Below are 21,326 nucleotides of genomic sequence, written 5' to 3'. Positions count from 1 at the left end.
TCATGCAAATCTAAAATGTTCCTTATAAAAAATAGAGGCCATATCCCAATCGATCTATATTCCATGTCACTGTAGATGGACATGAAAATAATATTGCAACAACCTCCCAAGAAGGTCACCAGTCGCTTGTCAAAAGGAAAAAGGAAAGGTCAGAGAATAAAAGATCAAGTTAATGGGGGAAGACAAGACATCACTGTTTAAAGTTGACCTTTGTCCTTGTTGTTTGGTGAAACATACACTTTCTTCCACCTCACTGCTTTATCTATTTAGGTTGATGAGCAGATGAGAGTAGCAATGCCTCTCACTTATTTAAGGATAAAGACATCAATCTCTCCCTATCTCTCTTTTTTTTCTCAAAAAAATAAATTAAGTGATATATGGACTCAAATTTAAAATCTATCAACTAAATAACAACATGCTAATAATATAATCAAAAAAATTATAAATCTGAGTGTTGCCTAATTGAAAAAAATGCTATTATTGCACAAACAACATGTATGTACTAAAAATATAAAAATTACTTTAGGTATTTTGTAGATGTATATAACATAAATAAGTTGATTGTAATTGTCTACACATTTATATCTAAAAAATATAATGGCAAAATATGTTATTTCCAGGACTGCAACCACACACACACAAATATATATATATATATATATATATATATATATATATATATATATATATATATATATATATAACCGTCTAGTACGGGCGGTACGTACCGGTCGGACAGGTTGTCGGTACACGGACCGCCTGTTATCGGTCCGAGAGTATTGTAGCATTGTAGCAGTGCTACAGTACTCGACATACATGGGTGTACCGCTCGGTATACCGTACCATACCGGTACCGAGTCCAGATCGAAATACCGATACGATACGATATATATATATATATATATATATATATATATATATATATATATATATATATATATATATATATATATATATATATATATATATATATATATATATATGTGGCTGTGGGTAAAAGTCCCAAAATGAGAAAAATAAGTCTCGAGGGGGTAAATTGCAAAATTTACAGGATGACGCGACATCGGATAAGAAAAGGGTGTTTTGGTAAATGTGCGGAGAGATGAGCAGTTCCGCCGCGACGATGGCGATGCGGTGGCGACGGGTTAAGAAATAGGCTTGGTTCGGTTCGGCGTCGTGCGATCACGCGGATTAGTCGTGGGAGATCCCGTCACCGACGGTGAGCGCCGCTGCTCTTCGCGCTGGCCCGCCTCCGTTAGCTGACGGTGTTAACCTCGGGGGCAGTTATATATTAGGGGAGCGGTCGATGTCGGCTCCGAAGCGGCCGAGGGGTAGGAGAGCGCGGACGAAGGCAGCGGTGGGAAGGACCCTCAGGGCGAGCTTAAGATCTCCCGGATCGGTGCTTGGAAAGGGATACGTAAGTAATCCCTATCGATCTCCTCCGTCTCGATCCTGTTCCGATTCGTGTGTGGTGGATTGCTTGGGGGATTTTATTGGGAGAGTCGGATCTACTGTGGGTCTGAGATCTGATGTTCTTGTCCGAATTTTCTGTTGATTTTTGTCTCCATTTTGAGTTTCATCCACTTTTGGTTGGACGCGAAAAGGGTTTCGGATATGTTTTGGAGTAAATATATGGCATTTGTTGATGTTCATGGAATGTGGTTTCTGCTGTTAGATTGATTCGTTCGTTCTGATGCACACTTCTCTGTAGTTTCTCATTGGCTTGCATTGTATTGTTTTGTTTGGGGATTCCTTCAGTAAAATATTGATTCGAGTGAAATAGGGTAATGAGTTTGGCCATTGCCTCTCGTCTTGAAGAATCCTATAGTGGGCTATTACTTTTGTGTGATTTGGTCCCATTTGCGTTGTCATTTGGTGTACTTTCTTTCAGAAGAATTGCTTGTGTGAGTGGTTTGGTACCTCTTATTAGGTAAATGTAAATGCATTTATTGGGTGTCTTTAATGGATGGTTGAATGGGTATCTTTGATGATTGATTGTTCTATTTCCCCTAGCCAAAAGCAAGTTACTTGTATCAGAATGTTGCTCTCCTGTTGAATGCTTTGGATGGTGAGGTTTTTAATGAAACATGAGCATCATCATGCTTGGTAGATTTGTTTAGAATTTCCCAGCAATATCTATCTGTTCTCTGCATGATGTTGCTGGGATCTCAAGAGAAAGAGTTTTTTGGTCATAATGAACTTAAACATCTAATTTAACCACCTCATAAATCCACAAGTATAGGATTCTATACAATCATAAAATTAACATTTATCGCATGTTCATATCATTACACAAATTAAACTTAACATTTTAAAATCGTAAACATGAGAGATCATAAGTTCAGATTTATCATCAATATTTCATTAGACACCAAGTGTACGTATACAACAAAAACATATCATCCACTAAAGGTTTGCCCCAAAAACATATATATATATATATATATATATATAGTTTTATAGATTACCCAGACAACTCAGGATAAAGATAATGCATGTCATTTGCCATCTTATATTTTGATATCATTGGCAAATTGCTTTAAGTTTTTTTTTTTTTTTTGTATACTCTTGGCAGTCTTGAAAGTCCTTTTTGCTGTTCCACATATTGTACATTTTGAGTAACCATTTTCTATTTTCCATATTCTCTTGCTGCTTTATAAGTTATCCAGATAGTTTGCCATAAATATTTTGGACCTTGTCTGCCGTGTTATTCTGATAGAACTAGCATGTTACTTTATATTAAAATATTTCTTTCTAAGTATTCTGGACACAATTGGAAGTTCTCTTCAATGTTCCACATGTTGCAGATTCTGGGAAGGTCATTTTCCTTCTTTAGCTGTATTCTCTTTCTGCTAAACGTGGAAAAAAGCTATTACTTCCATGGTTGCCTAGATTTTAGGATAGAGTGAATGATACACAGAGCTGGAATATTCAAGAGCAATATTTCCCTTAGTCTCATTACATTGTGGAAAGCTACAAGCCTACAAATATATAGAAATGCCTGTTGAGTCAACATTATTTATAAATATTATCTGCATTCAGCAGACATCACAATCTAGCGGAAGATGACCAATCACTCTTATCTGAAGTATTTGCTTGACTGTTTCCGCATATTTCTATCACTCTTTAATTACAGTTTCTTCATTTTGTTTTTGTTTGTAGAAGCGACCAAAGAAATGCCACACTAAATTGCACGTGCAATTCTACTTTGGAAGACTATAACGCTTTGATTTCATATACACTTCTTTATTAATATTACAGATGAGATGTTATTTTATGTTCATATGATTGGTAATTATCTGGTTTATCTTTTGGCTATTAGAATCATATATGTTGTTTGATCTTTCTACCAATCACTTGTCAATGCAGAAATTTAATTTGTATGGTTCACTTTTTGCAGTCCAATGGGTAAGGAAATTACAGAAGTATCAATTGATGAACAAACAGATTTTGTCATGAGTGCACACAATGGTAAAATTATTCAAATTAGCCCTCGCAAACCTTCCACGGTTGCTGGGTCATATGAAGCTACAGATAACAATCAGGATTATGCAAATTTTCATGTGGTGCATGTAGTACCTCGTATTAGAAATTTGAGTTTGGATCATGACATGACAGAAAAGAAGTATGGTGACCAGAAATCATTAAAACAGAGGTCAGCAGCATCCAATTCTGCTAATGTAACTGTACGATCTAACCACACTGTTCCTCAGCCATTTGCTCTTGCAACTGAAAAGCGTGCTTCTGGGGGGGCTCGTGCTTTTGTTGCTGAAGCTCCTACCAACGGAGACAGACATCCTAATGAAGATGTGCAAACAGCAAACAACCAAAAGAAGGTTCAGGTCTTTTCTTGTTGCTTTCTATGCCTTATTTTTTCTTCAACTATTGTCATAACATGCTTCGATAGTCAATATAATGTATCATTTCACAGTTTTGTTTGCAAAATTTACTATGAAAACTATAAAGCTTTTATTGCTCTTGGGTCTAATATTCCATATATCTACTATTTAGGTGTTATATGCATGTCATGTGCAATTTATCATTTTTGTCTGATCGGATAGATTTTCTTCTATATTTGACTTGTTCTAATTAGTCTTCATGTAAAACCGCATATTGTTTTTCTTTTCTGTCAAGATTGCATTATGTCTCCTAAAGCCCCTTGCTTAGTTGCTGATTCTTAGAAGTTCAAAGGCACCATAATTCAGACTACAAATGCATCAAATTAAGTACTATATCTTCATGATTTATCTTGTACAACATCCTCAATAATATTGTAGGTGAAACCTTTCTATATTGGTTTGCGAAATAGCTGTTCTTGATAGCATTTAAATTGTTGTGTGAAGATACTTTAGCACATCCTAAGATTGGATCATGGAACTTTTTCTTATAGTAGTTCTGCAATATGATTACAGAGTAACTTGACATTCACATCTAGAAGGCCGTTGCATCCCAATGAATTGATGCACCCAGATGAAGAGGATTCTAGCTCTGTTAACTCTCTGTATCCTTTTTGCAACTTCTGTTTTTTGAAATTTAATTGCGTTCTTTGCACAAAAAGTTATATTCACTTTTCCTGAGCTACTTGTAGTACCATACCATCTGTAAGAAATTTGAAAGTCAGTAAAACGGTGGCACTTGCTCCTTCATTCAGATGCAGTGAACGTGCAGAGAAGCGGAAGGAGGTACTTTATTTACTTTATTATTTAAGAATTACTGAACCTTGTATACTCTTTGACCTTTAAATGTAATTTTATTTTCCTCCTACTGTGTAGTTCTACTCGAAATTAGAAGATAAACACCAGGCTCTGGAAGCAGAGAAACTCGAATGTGAAGCTAGGACGAGGGTATGCATTGGTCCAGCTATTATTCTCGAGAGTAATGGTTCAAAAGAAATAAGCTTTGTTGTTAATATATTTCCATTTTGGAGTATCATGGTTAGCCATGAATTTTCTCTGCCCATGGAATCATTGCACAGCATGTATAACTTTCATGTCTTGGTAGTTTACCTTGCAACTTGTAGACCTTTTAATTTCTCTTGTTTGAATCATACATAACTAGTAGCATTTGTGAATATTCTTCTATTGGTCTCTTTACCATCACTTTGGTGTCACGGCGAGACATGTATAGGGTGAACTGTGATCTTATAATCGTTGGAACCCAAATAGTTTTTTTGTTTGTTTGTTGTTTAAACTTTAAGATGATTATTCCTTATGTGACATGCTTGTGAATCACTTTTGAGCTGAACAAGTTCTGGTTATCATACCTTGGAGTTAGTTTCTCATCTTGACTTCTGGTATTTTTCAGGAAGAGCAAGAAGCTGCACTAAAGCAACTAAGGAAGAGCTTGAATTTCAAAGCAACACCAATGCCTAGCTTCTACCATGAGGGGCCTCCACCTAAGATTGAACTAAAGAAGGTATTTGGGTTAGGTTTTTACTTAATAAATAGTTAATTCAAGTATTCAACTAAGTCATCACAAATAATAAGCCATTGGCTGGACAAGTTGAATCTAGTATGATCAGATAAAGCTAAACTTGCCAAGGTTGTTGACAGGTAACACAATGCTGATCTCAGTTCTGTTTCCATAGTAAAATTTTCTATTGTAGTAGAGGCTTGAGTCAAACAGATAAAGCTGCATGCTAGATCAGCTTAACTTCATCTCATCGAACATGAAGTTTCCATGAAGTTAAGATAAAGCTACATTTGGATGAGAAAGACAATTGCATCAACATTAACACATGTTCTTTTATGTTCAGACATGGTAAGGACTTATTAGACTGTTATGCTTGATTTTTGACAATTTTCTGAGGCGATTAAGTTATTTGTTCTGCTTGTTGGTAAGAGTTACCATATTGGCATGCAACTGCACATGTTTTGCAAATGATGGAAAAAGGAGTAACCTTGCCACTTCTGAAACCCAATACATAAAAATAGGTGCAATTAATTGAAAAGCCCATGTTTTTGGTGGATTGATTCTTTAATGTTTAAAAATAGACAACCTACTATGTTGCTTGGACTTGGTTAAGATGGGTTATTCGGTATGGATATGAAACATTTGCATTTGATGTGGCTCTTCAAATTAAGGTGGGTATGTTCTGCTGTAAAGGTATAAAGTTTTTGAAATGAAGTATCATCAAATATGATTATTTTAAAACTATTTCTATCTTTTAAATATTCTGAAGTAAACTATAATTTTAATATCAAACATTATCTTTCTTCCATTTATTCTTTTGTTTCTCGTTCCTTCTCTCATATTCTTTATTCTCTTTACTGGATGGCTAGGATGTGATTTTTTAAATTGTTGAAAAATCAAATTGGAAGGGATCTGGGATTTAATTCACCAGTCTTAAATTGGTTGAAATTCCAAAGGGTTATGGCATTATGCCTTCAACTTTTTAATGTCTTCAGCAATGTGTACTGGTGTAGGAATCAATGATAAACAAATAGCCTAAGATGCTCCCCTTGTCTTCTACCTCATCCTTGTACTATTTTCTTTTTGTTGGTCATTATTGACTAGAATTGGCAGGGGTTGACAAGGAATTTTCAGGACTAGCCTAGTAGAATCGAGTCCATGGTGGGTCCAACCAATTACGATAGTATCAGATCACACCCTATACTGTCACTTGTGTCATGTTGACTCAAGGGTAGTGCGTTGCACGTAGCTCCTGTCAATCTGAGTTTGGGAAGGTCATATGCAGTGATGCAGTCTTACCCTACAAATGGCTATTTCTGACCTGAGCGTAGATTATTCAGGTTGCATGTGTTGTAAAGTTTGGAGAGGGTCAATATAAGTAGTCTTATCTTTGCAAGCAAAGAGATTATTTAGTTGCTCAAGTCAGAAAGGAGCAAACCTTCCCATGGTGCCTAGGATCACTCTCTTATGTAGACTAGGTATAGTGGGGCAATTTGTTGGTTCTGAACATGCTAGAAAATGAATATTCAGTTTGATCACTCTTCGCATGATATAATATAACATTTCATATGAAGTTCCCAGCCATAGCCTGTTACTAATATCATTTACACTGGATTAACTCTGAGTAATATTCTTATTTGCTATCTAGGTTTGATCTTTATTTTGTAAATCTTGGCATTATTTATGAAGAAAAGTTTCCTCTTCATGTTAAGTTCAATTTTTTTTTTTTCAAACAAAAACTATCAAGAATATGTCAAATTTATACCGAAGGTACTATGTGATTTCTTCCATCCATCTGAGTTACATGGTCTTTTACTGACTGTTCTCAATTTTCTCCAACATTTTTATGTGCTGTGCGTGTAAGATTGTTTACGTTATGAATCTTGCCTAAAACTACTTTTATTCTTGGATAACAAGGTGCCTCCAACTCGTGCTAAATCACCCAAGCTTGGTCGAAGGAAGAGCTATGGCGACGCAAGCAATCTGATTGGAGATAACTGCAGTAAAGCATGTGATCGGCATCAGCATCGCAGTTTAGGTACTAGCAAGGATTCCCCAACCAAATCACAGACCAGCCCCAAGAACATGAACATGACGATCAAAGCCAAGGAAGGTGCCAAATCGACTAGAGAAAGCTCCAAGCCCTATGCCGAGAAGGCAGCTGCTCATGCTACCAGTGTTATCACTGTGCAGCCCTAAATGTTTGCATTTTCATGCCCTTCTGATCTAAATTTTTCCTTGCATCACAAAATTTACATGATAATTTATTCCGACATTCTCAAGTGTCAATTTGTTGACGTTTGGTAACCAATGTGAGGAGTTAGCATCAGCGGACTTAAGACGTATGATGTAAATTTTTGTACGTATGTAATGATCCTGACATTTGTGTGAACTGCTGCTGGAATTACTCGTCTCGTGTTTGTATCGTTCATACTGGCAACGATACATTCTCACAAGTCAAAAGTTGTAGCAGAACATTTGCTACTTGTAATTGCGGCAACACATGTTTGCTGATCACTAGCATTTTTGACTTTTCGAAAACACATAGTTAAGCTTTTCTAATAGCACGGTTTTTTGACGTTTTGGGATTTATGTCTTTTAGTTGTCTTATTGATTTAATAGTATATAATGCAACATACGTTTTTTCATGGCAAAAAAAAAAGTGAAGTGTGCACGAATTAAGATATCTTTATGGTCTAATTCATAGGTCGAGATTTACAATTGAAGTCTTGGCTTTTATTATACAATACATGATTCTAAGTATCTGTTTTAATTGTAAGTTGGCATCTGTTCCATGCGTTCTTTCTTTTGGAACAGATAATGGATGAGGAGAAACATCCATGCCAAATTCGTTGAAGGCTCCATGTTAAGCTTGACGTGTATCATCAATCTCTGCATGTTCTTGGAAAGTTGAATCTTACTAAAACCTAAGATTAGTCTGTTAATGTTTCATCTCTGAAATCAAAAGTTCATGATGCACTTGGAATTCCTGGGATGCATCACGGGCTTCGAGCGACAGAGCACGAGGCTCCTGTTGACGGTGACTATCTTAATTTCTCTTTAATATTTGCGAGGAAGAAAGAGTGTTGTAAGATACATAATTTACTATTTACAGTGGGGCGACGACGCAATTGACATACTGTTTTTGACTGTAAACAGTATAAATTATTTATAATAAGGCTGTGTCATCAGCTGGACGGGTTTGGTATAATTCCATTAGCAGCCGTGATTTATGCGTTAGGCAGACGAGTGCCAATGGACTTGGAAACCGGCGAACCTCACTTTGTCCACACTATATCTATCCCGCACCTGTCTCCGGAGTCTTCGTCACAGAGTGGCTCTTTGGGACGGTAAGCCAGCGTCACTTTCTCCTCCTCCTCCTCCTCCTTCTACATCGCCTTCTCCCATGTCACTGCTTGTGTAGGCAATGTCCTAATATATCCATTCACCTCGTCTCCAGGTTGCCTTTCCAATGTTACAGAAGCAAATTAAGTAGGAGTACTTGGGCAAGCAGCAGAAACCCGGCGCTGGATCAAGGAACATGACGTACGCTGATACTAGAAGAAGAGGAGGTCGCGTCACTCTCGTTTGCTTTTCCGCCATGTTCTGGTTGCTGGTATCGCAGTCCATCTGCTCCGGGCGACTCCAGGGCACCTTCAATGGGGCGTCCGGTTGTGTTATTACTTCGTCTACTGGTTCAAAGAATTGTCTTGGGAACTCGTTGCCGACCACGAACGCCAATCCTCCTCCCACAAGCACTGACCCGTACAAGAGGAGAGTAAATCCACCCTCACACTGACCTTCTACAAGTATGGCGTGATGACGCGGCATTGATGCCCTTTCACCACTATGTTTCCCTGTAGTATTTGTCATCGAGTGTGAGAAAGAGTGATGTTACGGTGGGCAACTCAAGTTGGTTGACCGTTGAATCTATGTTTTATTTCTCTGTTAGATTTTCTCGTTAAACGTCAACAATAAAAAAAATTTACCCCTTTTAACTTCTGCTCAGCACAGGATTTTCCTTTTCCGAAAACAGCTCCTTTTTTCTCTTTTTCAGTATTACAATTTCTTTTAGTTAATTACGTTAATTAACTTACGAAATTAATAAGTATTATTATCGAGTTTGATTACTGTTTGTATGTGATAATATATGACTCAACTCATTGTTTTCATACCAATATGTTCCTAATCTATTATAATATATGGTGAAAATAAGTAAGGTATTAACATGATAGAGGATCACGATAAAAGATCGATCAGGCACATATGAAAATCTAATATTTAAAGATTAATTATGGATTTGAGTGACTGGTCTAAGCTTGTATAAATAAATAAAATCAATTTCTTTCATAACCTATTTCATAACCTCTTGCCTCAAGCAAGACTTTCTCTAGCAATTCCCCCTCTCTATTAATTGTTGTTATCGATTTCCTCCTCTACTTTCTGTTGGCTCTTATTGTAGATTGCCGATGAGCAGGATATCTCGTTGACTTGCTATCATCGCTGCAACAATAGCTTCCCAGTAAGAGCACGACCTACCTCTGCACTGAGTGCCTGCTTCTTCCTCAACGAAGCTCCCTTTGTCACTGAACTATTACGAACTTAGCTGGTTTTGCCTAAGTCATGTGGCACCCTTGCGTGTTCATCCACAAATGTCAACCTCTCTGAAACCTCCCATGATTCCTTAAGACCTACAAAAGAGAAAACGGATTAGAGAGAACGCCTCACTCGGGATCCACAAGCAAACATTTCTGAAAACACTATTTTTATAGACAATGCAAATTACAAACAGACTTTAGAAGCTCTGAACAATTACATAACAAAAAGTTAAAATGATCTATTACAGATCGAAAATCTTTCACACGTGTCCACATCACATAACCCTTCTTTTACGAGAAGCAACGAAGAAAAGTCATGACATCACATCACCCACTTTCACTTTCATGCAAACTTGACCTGCAGCGTCAATGCATAGAGTCTATTTCATGGAAATTACAGTACTCCTTTCCGGTAAACATTCAAATTTAAGACCGGATATCATTGTCTACCCATGTAAGAAGCAACGAGGAAAAGTCACGACATCACATCACCCACTCATTCCACTTTGATGGAAACCTCGACCTATAACTTTAATGCGTCAGCAACAGCAGCAGAACTGTATTAGTGGCAAAAAGAATTATCTATAGATAAGATCAGAAGACAGTCACAATGTGACTGCCAAGCTAAGGTCTAATTCTGAGTTAGAAGAGATTATATTTAGTCCCATATGACTTTTTTAACTCAATGACTTTTTAAGAGTATTGAACGGATAATCCTTTAGATTTTAGAAACTACATGATGGATAATGAGAAGTTTACTCTTTCTTAAACTCGAGGAGTTTAAAAGATGAGACAAATCTTACGTAAATAATTTTTTTTTTTTTCATGGTCATGACATGTTATAATGTTATACTTCCATTATAACAAATTTATAGGATTGGAAATTAGCCACTAAAGTCCAAGTCTTCCACGAAAAGAAGTGCGGATGATCTAATGGTCTCAATGGCGTATTTGGCACGCAAACACTCAAGTCCAAGTCTTCGAGTGCTCGGAATTATGACTCCAATTTAAATCGTTCGAAATTTGCATCATAATAATTGGATTTTTATGGAATAATAAGTCAGCGTCCCTTTCTCCTCCCTCCAACAGCGATCGCCAACGACCCTCGTGGCTCCATAGAATGGAGGAAGAGCACGGATGTCGTGAGCGACAACTGAAATCCTTCATTTTTCACACATATTTCCATGATGTCTCTTCACGATACAAGCGAAAAATGAAATTAAAGGTATTATCTGATGTTCTTCCTTAAACTTAATTTGCTTACACTATTGCATTCCGAGAAAAATCTCCCATTTGAAGAATAATTTCGGATTGAGGAGTCTGCCAAAAACATCGGCAACAACTAATTGATCATCCCATTTGATGTTGCATCCCGATGGAATCTCCTTCTTCTTGAAATAATCTTCACTGGGGCACGGCGTACTGCGCGTTTAGGCCGAACATTACTATCCTATATGTGGCTAATAGTATGTATGAACTTGCAGACGACTAAACTATGAAAACTTTCCACAAGAAAATTGGTGCAGTCAATCACTCACTCCCCTGGAGAAGTCTTTGAAATGTTGCACACGATTCTTCTGATAAGGATAGAGCCAGCCATGTATTTATCCACATTCATCGTCGCGTCGCGAGTAGTGGGCAACGGTGGGCGCCTTGCAGCAGGTGCTTCCATCATCCACCAGCTCCTTCAGCTCCTACAACTCCTCCTCCTCCTTCGCCTTAGACTTCACCACCTGATATAACCTTCTGTGAATTTACTGTTTCCTGCAGGTTGCCTCTCCAAACCTATACAAGCAAAAGCGAACGAGTGAGGAGCATGGCGTCTCAAGATAGTAGAAGAAGACGAAGAGGACTTGCCGTGCTCGCTTTCGTTGCCTCCATGTTCTGGTTGCTGGCATCGCAGTCCATTTGCGACGGCCGAGTGTTGAACTACTCGATTGATCCGAGCTTGTGGTTGGCGCTTCTTCAAATACGCTATGGTCCATTGGGTTGCAGTACGCCTGAAGGTAAAAAGAAGTGTCATCCTCCCGTGACGGTCAGGGACCCTAAACCTCATCAACCGGCCACGCTTGCAGTACCAACTCCGCCTTAACCAAGCATGACATGACGGCCGGCCTTTCAAGTCCTTCCGCCACCACCACCACTACTTATCTCTCTCTCTCTCTCTCGTCCATGATCTATCATGTGTCTATGACATGTACGACATAATTAAAATAAATTGGATTATTGTGTTATCATGGTATTCTGGTACTTCTACATATCTATACTCCAACTCCAAACCCAATCTGAAGTCAGATTTGCTTCAGTATTTTTCGACACATAGTGCTGCGCGTTCCACATTTCGCGGTCAACATCGACGCCATAATAGAGCATTGCCTCATAAACCTAATCGCAACATGCATGGAGAAGTACATGTACTTCACCCAGCTACCTGTATTCCCTCAGCAGTGCATGTACATATACAAAGGGCAACAGTGTAATAGTTCAAAATTTTCATTGAGGACTTAGTTTTAAATACAATAATTGCAGTGACTAAAATGCAAAAAGGATAAAAAGGAAAAACACAACGATTTTCTTCCCAGTTCTCACGAGGCTGCCTGCGTGGGAGCGTGTGGGAGAGAAAGGAAAACGAAGAGGAGAAGGGGAGGAGGAAAGAGAAGAGGAAGCGTAGGAAGAAGAAAGGGGTGAGAGGAGAAAAAGGCTTTAGGTCTCGGCTGTGAGAAGGAGAGAAGAAGTAAAATGAGAAGAAAAGACGGAGAAAGAAAGAAAGAAGAAGAAGAAGAAGAAGAAGAAGAAGAGGGGAAAGGAGAAGAGGGGGAGAAGGGAATGAAGAAGAGGAAAGAAAGGGGAGAGGGGGATCTGCAGTGACCGTAGAAGAAAGAGAGATGAAGAGAAGGAGGAGAAAATAAGAAAAAGAGAGAGAGAGAGAGAGAGAGAGAGAGAGATAAAAAAAAGGGAAATAGAAAATAATAAGAGGAATATTACGGAGGATTCGTTTGGATACGAAATGGATTCACGTTAAGTTCAAAAAAATTATTGTTTCCTATTGCTAACAATTGAATCAAAGAAGTCAATGAAACTCTGCGGTGACTTGGAAAGTCAGAAGTCTTCGCCTGTAATTAAGACCCTCACTTTCGATCGTCCCATTTACAGTTGTGTGTTGGAATTTCGAGTTTTCGAATGTGATGGAATTCGTAAAGCCAGCGTTTCAAAGACGACTATATTTATCCACATATGTACATCATCACGCTGCGAGCGGGCAAGCGTGGAAGCCTTGCGGGTTTTTCTTCATCACCATCTCCCTCTCCTACCGCTCCTCTGTCTTTTGTCTTAGACCTCATGACCTACTATAATCTTCTATATGTTCACTCTCTCATGCAGGTTGTCTCTCTGAAATCATAAAAGCGAAAGAGAAGAAGTGCGGAAGCAAGCAGCGAACGCTGGTTCGAGGAGCACGCATGCATGGGGTGGTATCCTAATGGTAGAAGAAGAGGTCTGGTGACTCTCCTGTGCTTCGCCTCCATGTTGTGGTTGCTGGCATCACACTCCATCTGCGAGGGGCATCATCTGGGGATCTCTGGTTGCGCTGTTGGGTCTGCTGGCTTAAAGACTTGTTCTCCTTCGACGCCGGACCGTGGCATGAATCCTCCTCCGGTAAGCACCGCCGCCTACAGAGTCGTAATACAGCCACCTGCACCTTAACCTCGGCCAAGTATGACATGCACGATGGCCTCCCAGCTTTTAAGAAATAAACATAGAGATGTGTAATTATTGTACTCGAGCAAAATCCTGTCCCTGAATCAATGTTGGGATTACTATCTCAAGATTTATTGTACGCCGTATAGAGAGTGTAGTCATTATCATGCCGTGTTATTAGCGGGGAGGTCTATCATGGATCCACGGCGTTGAACAAATGACAATCAAATCGGTTCGAATTTGCTCGTTTGACATATCTGGAAGAATATTTCTTTCTTTCTTTCTCATTTTCATACTCTTAATCTATTTCTATATTCTTTCTAAATCAAGAAAATAAAATTATTACACAATAACAGAAAAGGAATAAACCCATAGGTCAACACTTTGCTATACAATTTTGTTTCGAAGAAGTATTAGATGGGACTTCTTCTCATTTAATATATATTTGAAACCTTGTGTTACTAATCGGTGGAATATCAAACAATTATTATTATTATTATTATTTTGAATTGTATTAAAAAGAAAAACGTTCTGGAAATCTGAAAATATTCATACAATTAGAAGAACCATACGTATGAGTTATTTAAGACGGTGTTTGAGGATTTGCGAAAGGATATTTTTCCATTGGAAAAATTTGTGTCGTCAAAGAAGCTCGATAGGAAACAAAAGTCTTCTAAATGTTTTTGACTTGCAACATGTAATAAATTATAATATTTTCTTTTCCATCTTACTAAGTCATCGAAGCTAGATTGATCTTGTATTATACACTTCCGCTGTATATAAAGAGGATATAAAGAGGAATAACCTTTGTATATGAACAAATACTATAAGACCATAATACGCAGCGGAATAAAATGGAAACACAATCAAACAGAACACCAAGATATACGTGGAAAACCCCTTCAATGTGAAGGGTAAAAACCACGGGGCAAATTAGAGATAATCCACTATGAGAATAATGAATATACAAATCTCAATCTCTTGCCCAAAACCCTAACAACAACCACAAGAGAATAACTGGGATACAAGGATCACGTCACTGCCCACAATATCTAAAACCTCCCCAAGTAATCACAGCAAGTAGATTTGATCTAACCTAAGATGAGAATACTGCTAGATGATTGAGAACAGTCTCTCTGCGTTGTCCTTGTTTTCTTTCCTTTCTTTCTCTTCCTTTTCTGCCTTGTTCTCCTTCTTCTTTTTGGAATCCCGTGGCTGTCAAGATCTGACTCGTTGCTGTCTTTTTATAACCTTTTTTTGCTTCTAAAACGTAGCCACAACACCTCCCTAATCTTAATTAGGATTAGATTAAGAGGGGGTGTGGGCTGTGGGCTTCCTTAGCCCACATGGGCTGAATATGGGCTATCAGCCCAACATATAAAACATGAGTTGATCTTGATGATGGAAACTAAATATGGGCTATCAGCACTGTTACTATGGGCTATCAGCCCAACATATAAAACATGAGTTGATCTTGATGATGGAAACTGAATATGGGCTATCAGCACTGTTACTATCTTTATATCGAATATGATATAATCTAGGATAGTACTTTTTTTTTTTATAATAGAGGAACAAGGAAAGAGGAATAGAAAGATAGTAATAAAAAAACATAATAAAAACTAAAAAGAATAACTATTAGATTCACTCTTGTTTCAAGGTGCAAACTATGAAGACGATAAAATCTATTTGAAAATTAACTATGGTCTCGCACCACACATAAGTAATTATCAGGAAAATAATTATAGTCCCATACCAATTATAGTTATTGAGAAAATAATCATATCACTCTTTCTCACAATGTGAGTAACAGTGAGTTTTTTTTTTTTGTGAATTCTTCTCCACGATCCAATTATAGGACTTTGATGGTATAGCTACTTTGGTTTTTCACTTATGCTTCGAACTTTTTCAAACTCCTTTGATGTGAATTCTCCTCCATGATCGAATTAGAAGACTCTGATGGTATAGCTACTTTGATTTTTTATTTGTGCTTTCAATTTCTTAAATGATCCAAGAGGCTTGATTTCTCCTTTATGAAGTAAGTCTATGTTTTCCTACTAAAATCATTAATGAATATTAGAAAATAATGATGGTCACTATTAAAAGTTAGAGATATTGGTCCACATATATCGGCATGGATGTGTTGTGGGATAGCTCTTCCACCTTATAATAATTTGAGTATACCAAAGTTCGAGCTTTATCCAAGAGATATTTTTAAGTTAGCATTCAAGTATTTGTCATCAACATGTTTTATGTTCAATATAAATAACTTATTCTTGGTTATTTGGACTTAGCAATTATTTTCATAGTTTGATTTGTAAGAGATTTATTTTCCAAGTGTACATTATATTATTTCTCTAAAAGTTAACTCAAACTTATGATGTTTGTGTTCATGTTGTGCACATTATAGATATTAGAAATAAAATAATTTTTATTTTTAACTTGAATAAATATTTTACATTTTTCCTTCACTTTTACCATTGATAAGTCTCCAAAAAGACCCGACCATCAACTTCCTCAATTAGCTTCATTTATTTTTTACTTCTTTTATATTCCTTATTTATGGGCTTGTAATGAGCTCATAATCTTATCAATAATTATGACATCAAGATCCTTTGATTATTTAAAGTCCACCATAATAAAATTGAATTTTGTATCTAAAGATATTAGGATTTTCTCCACCACTTAATTGTCTTGTAATGTATAACTGTTTCTTCTTAGTTTGTTGATAATGATTAAATCGGGCTAATTATATATTTTTATCTTTAGCATCCCAGTCCCTTTACTTTAGAAAGTTACATTGATATCTCTGTATTTACAAAAGTGAAATATCTAGATTCATTTACCATAACATCATCGATTTTATCAATAGAAATATGAAAATAAATGGTAAAAAGATAATTTTAATATTTCAGTTGGTGATAATGGATGACATCGGTGGTAGTGGACAATGGTGATGCTAGAGGCTACGATTGGCTATTATGGATGACGAGAGTAGCAACGAGAGATAAATGTCGCTTTACATTTTTATCAATACCGACACTGAGTGGCCTTGAGCTCTCATCATCGCTCTCCTCATCTACAATAACCACTCATGGCCCTCAATGGTATCGTCGTCTGCCACCACTGACACCATCCATCGCCACCAATTAGAACATTAAAATTATCTTTTTATCCTTTATTTTTATATTTTTCTTGGTAAAACTAATGACATTAGAATAAATGAATCCAGATATTTCACTTTCATTATTATAAAGATGTCAATGTAATTTTTTAAAGTATAAGAATCAGAATATTAAAGGTAACTAACTACAAGAATAATTTATAATTATTCTGACAAAAACTCTTATGAAGTAGTCTAAAATGGACCTGCCTCTTTTATCTTTAATACTTCAAATTCACCCGAGTTACACATTTTTTATTTTCTATATTCCTTTATAGAAATTTTGAATGATCGCCCTTGGTTGCTTTGAGTTGATGACGATACGAATTTATCAAATACACGTATTTTCATAGTTGTTAGTGAAACAGGGGATAGAGAATGCATGTTAGTCATCTTGGGTAATTTGACTCTGATAATATTTTGTTAGAAATATGGTGGAATTATGAAAAAAGTACGGTGGAGGAAGAAGATAAAATTCTAACTTTATTATTCAAATGTTCAAACTTACCTTCATAATGGCATTCACTTATCTATTTATAAGAGATGAGATTACAAGATCACATTCATAAAAGATTTAAAAATAAAATTAAGGATTCTCTATAACTTTCTAGATAACATATATTTTTTTATAAGATATTTTGATAACTAGACATATAACTTTTGAGACATTACAATATTTTCCAAGAGAATTTTACCTTCTTCCAAAATATCCAAGATATTTTTTATCTTTTCAAAACATCTATGTCCTTTTCAAGATGTCTAAAATCTTTAGTCATTTAAGATGATTAAGTAAAATCATCTTTGACTAAATTAAATTTAATTTAAATAAAAGAATTGCAGCCAACATTTAAGGCCCAAAGGGAACAAAATAGTCGAGTATAGACTCGCAAACATTTAAGAGTACTCGGAAGTATGATTCCACCAAGAGGATCAAAACTCCTCGTGTATGTGAAGCGAGAATGGCATCTTGCTTGCGTGTTGGAGGCAGCTATCACCACCAAACCTCGGATCTACAGTATCACGGAAGAGAACTGATGTCGACAGCGTCACCTCCTTGGTCTTATTCCATGTGATCTGAGTACAGATTCGGCGAACGACTACTCAAGAGTTACTTCGGCAATAATATATTACAGTACACTTCATCACCTAGTGCTTTCCACATTCTACGTTCCACATTGGCGGGCATAATGGAGCACGGCCATCCCAGTATTCTTCTCCCTCACTGTCTGCCGGAGCGCATGCAGCTGCAGGTGTCGCCGCCACTAGCAGTCAGCCGCTGTCGTTTGGATCTCGCTGCACCTCACATAGTCGCAGTGTAGAACCTTGCGGGGGTACTATTGACAGCGCAACGTCCCATTGCAGCATATCTCCTTCTGGTATAAACCAGTGCAACACCAGGGGGGCAGTGAGAAATCCACCTACGGCAACACCACCCTGCAAACCCGCATCTCAAGTCAAGACCTGTAGCAGGCGACGCCACCGCTGTCACCATGTAGTATCTTAATTTCTTGGAGCTTGTTTCTCCTAGCCCGTTTTTAATATTCGTGCTTTGAGCGCAAGGAGGAGGATGTGTTGTAAGATACATCATCTACAAATATTGGATCCTCCTACTCCGTTCGTCGTTAATATTTGAGAGGAAGAGAGAGTGTTGTAAGATACATAATTTACCATTTATAGTGGGGCGACGACACAATTGACGTACTTTTTTTACTGTAAAAAGTATAAATTATTTATAAAAAGGCTGTGTCATCAGCTGGATGGGTTTGGTATAATTCTATTTGCAGTTGTGATTTATGCGTTAGGCAGAAGAGTGCGAATGGGCTTGCAAACAGGCAAACCTCACTTTTCCTGCCCTTTTTTTCCACGCTATATCTATCCCGCACCTGTCTCTGGAGTCTTCGTCACAGAGTGGCTCTTTGGGACGGTAAGCCAGCGTCACTTTCTCCTCCTCCTCCTCCTCCTCCTCCTCCTTCTAAATCGCCTTCTCCCATGTCACTGCTTGTGTAGGCGATGTCCTAATATATCCATTCATTTCGTCTCCAGGTTGCCTTTCTAATGTTACAGAAGCAAATTAAGCAGGAGTACTTCGGCGCTGGTTTGAGGAGCATGACGTATGCTGATACTAGAAGAAGAGGTCTCGTCACTCTCGTTTGCTTTTCCACCATGTTCTGGTTGCTGGTATCGCAGTCAATCTGCTCCGAGCAAATCAAGGGCACCTTGGATGGGGTGTCCGGTTGTGTTATTACTTCGTCTGGTGGTTTAAAGAATTGTCTTGGGAACTCGTCGCCGACCAGGGACCCCAATCCTCCTCCCACAAGCACTGACCCGTACAAGAAGGGAGTAAATCCACCCGCACACTGACCTTCTCCAAGCATGGCGTGATGGCGCGGCTTTGAAGCCCTTTCACCACTATGTTTCCCTGTAGTATTTGTCATCGAGTGTGAAAAAGAGTGATGCTACGGTGGGCAACTTAAGTTGGGTTGACCGTTGACTCTATGTTTTATTTCTCTGGTAGCTTCTCTCGTTAAACGTCAACAATAAAAAATATCGGATTTATTCAATAATAACTATTTATATTAGTCAAGGTTTGCAACCCCGAGGATCCTTTGAAGAACCCACGCAAGCCAAGACCGCCCCACACACCTGCATCCTCTTAGGCAGTGGCCAAGACCCACAGCAGCCACCACTCTCACCATGTGGTGGTGCCTACATTTCCACCTACTGCTCTCTCCTTTTCCCACCTTCAATATTCCTGCTTTGAGTAGAGGAAGAGGGAGTATTAACGCAAGGGTTTGGTTGTATGGCTCTCATCAGTTGGCGTCTCAATTTCTATGTATTTTCTTTCTTCTTTTCTTATTTTTAATGTTTCTAATTTTGGTGCTTCAAGTGGGAAGAACCAGAGCTATTGCCAGGTCTTCAGGGAAATTAGGGTTTTGTCTATATAGTTTTAACCAAGATGAATATAGTTTATCTTGCACAAGGAGTAGATTAATTAGTATCATACGATGTTCGTTCTCGAGCGTCACATGCTCCTATAGTCTCCAGGGATGCTCGCAATATAAATGACACAGAATAGTTATTGATTCCATACATGTTATTACCGTGGAGATCTACCGAGGATCCACGGCGTTGAACATATTGCTCATTTAGCCTATTTAATACTCCCCATGGTGGTTTATGAGTTATATAAGATTGCGTTTAATGATTTGCAGAAGGATTTGTTTTCCACTAGAAAAGTTTGTGCAGTCAATGATCTGCCAGGAAAATAATACTTTTTTCTTCCCCTCTTGGACAGTCATCAGATCTCCGTAGATCATCAGGTTGCTATTGCTCCAGCAGTGCAGGGAGAAGAGATTAGATTGCAGTCACTTAATTCCTTGGTAAGCGTCCACACTCCACGGTCCATATTGACAGCAAGCAATGGCCAACCTGTCATTCTCTCCCCATGCAATAAGTAATGTCACGTCGTCACATCAGCCATTTAGACTTTCATGGCGACCGGGACGTTTACGATTAATCAGCTATAATTTGTATTCCTTCTTTGTGTTTCCTCACCAATGTGTGTTTATAAGCATGAGAGGAAGAGCCAAATGAACAAACAACAGCAGCAGAACAACTCTCTACACAGAGGAGACACACATGGGGCATCATCAAAGATCTCTCTTCGCTGCAATCTGCGTTCTCTGCATGCTGGTCTCACTACCCGCAGCCACTGTGCAGTCGGTGTCGCGCGGTGCTCCTCGCTCACTTATAGTTAATGGTACTGCAGTGGTCTCAAGTCCAAGATATCCTGTTCGAGCTTCGGCAAGTTGCACCATAGTTGGTGGTGTAAGGGTATGTAATCCTCCTAGTCGTAATCCCCCAATCCCGGGAAACCCACCGTCCCGTGAGCCGTAAGCCGTAAGCCAAGATAGTATCAAGTCTACGAATGAGTAGCTTATGCCTCCAACTACATGTTTCCTTTTGTAATCCTTCGATAGCATCTACTCACTCGGCTGGTATCCCTTCAAAGCCAAATCTTCCAAAATGAGTGCAGTGACAGGGAGCAAGACAAATAACAGAAGTTACATTTATAACAATACGATTGTTAATTATTTTATGTTATTTGCGCATACAATCTGTTATGATGTACTGTTGAATATAAAAGAGAGTTCTATTCATATAAAGCCATGAACAACGGAGTATAAGGAGTGTGTTAGTCGGCAATAGGAGTGTTGGTGCCCATTGTCCTGATATGAGCATCAACAACTGTCCTTCATTTCCCGTCTTCAGAAATGTGGGCTGATGCCTCTTCAAAGGCTTCTCCTCCTTTGTGATCACCAGTATTGAGGACTCATTTTGATATCAAATGGATTTATAACAAGTTCAAGAAAATTATATTATATATAATTTTATAATCTCTTGTATCATTATCAACTATATTTATGTATTGAATTGTAGATTGGTTAACTCTAATG

General features: G+C 38.0%; 1 protein-coding gene and 2 long non-coding RNA genes across 4 annotated transcripts; all 3 read left to right on the top strand.

The window, feature by feature from the left end:
- Window positions 1-1,199: 1,199 nt before the first annotated feature.
- LOC135663709 (protein WVD2-like 3) lies at window positions 1,200-7,804 on the top strand. Of its 2 annotated transcripts, none has more exons than XM_065176859.1 (7): window positions 1,200-1,417; window positions 3,401-3,842; window positions 4,413-4,501; window positions 4,589-4,682; window positions 4,773-4,844; window positions 5,305-5,415; window positions 7,330-7,804. In XM_065176859.1, the coding sequence occupies exons 2-7, from the start codon at window positions 3,405-3,407 to the stop codon at window positions 7,609-7,611; spliced, it is 1,086 nt and encodes a 361-aa protein (XP_065032931.1). In that variant the 5' UTR covers window positions 1,200-1,417; window positions 3,401-3,404; the 3' UTR covers window positions 7,612-7,804. The 2 variants fall into 2 exon arrangements, with proteins under 2 accessions (XP_065032931.1, XP_065032935.1); XM_065176863.1 differs by having other exon boundaries at window positions 1,201-1,417; window positions 3,401-3,836.
- A 3,456-nt stretch (window positions 7,805-11,260) lies between these two features.
- LOC135672593 (uncharacterized) lies at window positions 11,261-12,260 on the top strand. The gene is made up of 2 exons (XR_010513028.1): window positions 11,261-11,672; window positions 11,781-12,260. It is a non-coding gene; the product is annotated as an uncharacterized LOC135672593 (long non-coding RNA).
- A 922-nt stretch (window positions 12,261-13,182) lies between these two features.
- On the top strand, window positions 13,183-13,945 carry LOC135672592 (uncharacterized). Its single transcript, XR_010513027.1, has 2 exons — window positions 13,183-13,290; window positions 13,392-13,945. It is a non-coding gene; the product is annotated as an uncharacterized LOC135672592 (long non-coding RNA).
- Window positions 13,946-21,326: the final 7,381 nt, after the last annotated feature.

The sequence above is a fragment of the Musa acuminata genome, chromosome BXJ1-4, assembly GCF_036884655.1.
Source record: "Musa acuminata AAA Group cultivar baxijiao chromosome BXJ1-4, Cavendish_Baxijiao_AAA, whole genome shotgun sequence".
Classification (NCBI taxonomy): domain Eukaryota; kingdom Viridiplantae; phylum Streptophyta; class Magnoliopsida; order Zingiberales; family Musaceae; genus Musa; species Musa acuminata.
This window is presented reverse-complemented; position numbering and strand designations above follow the sequence as displayed.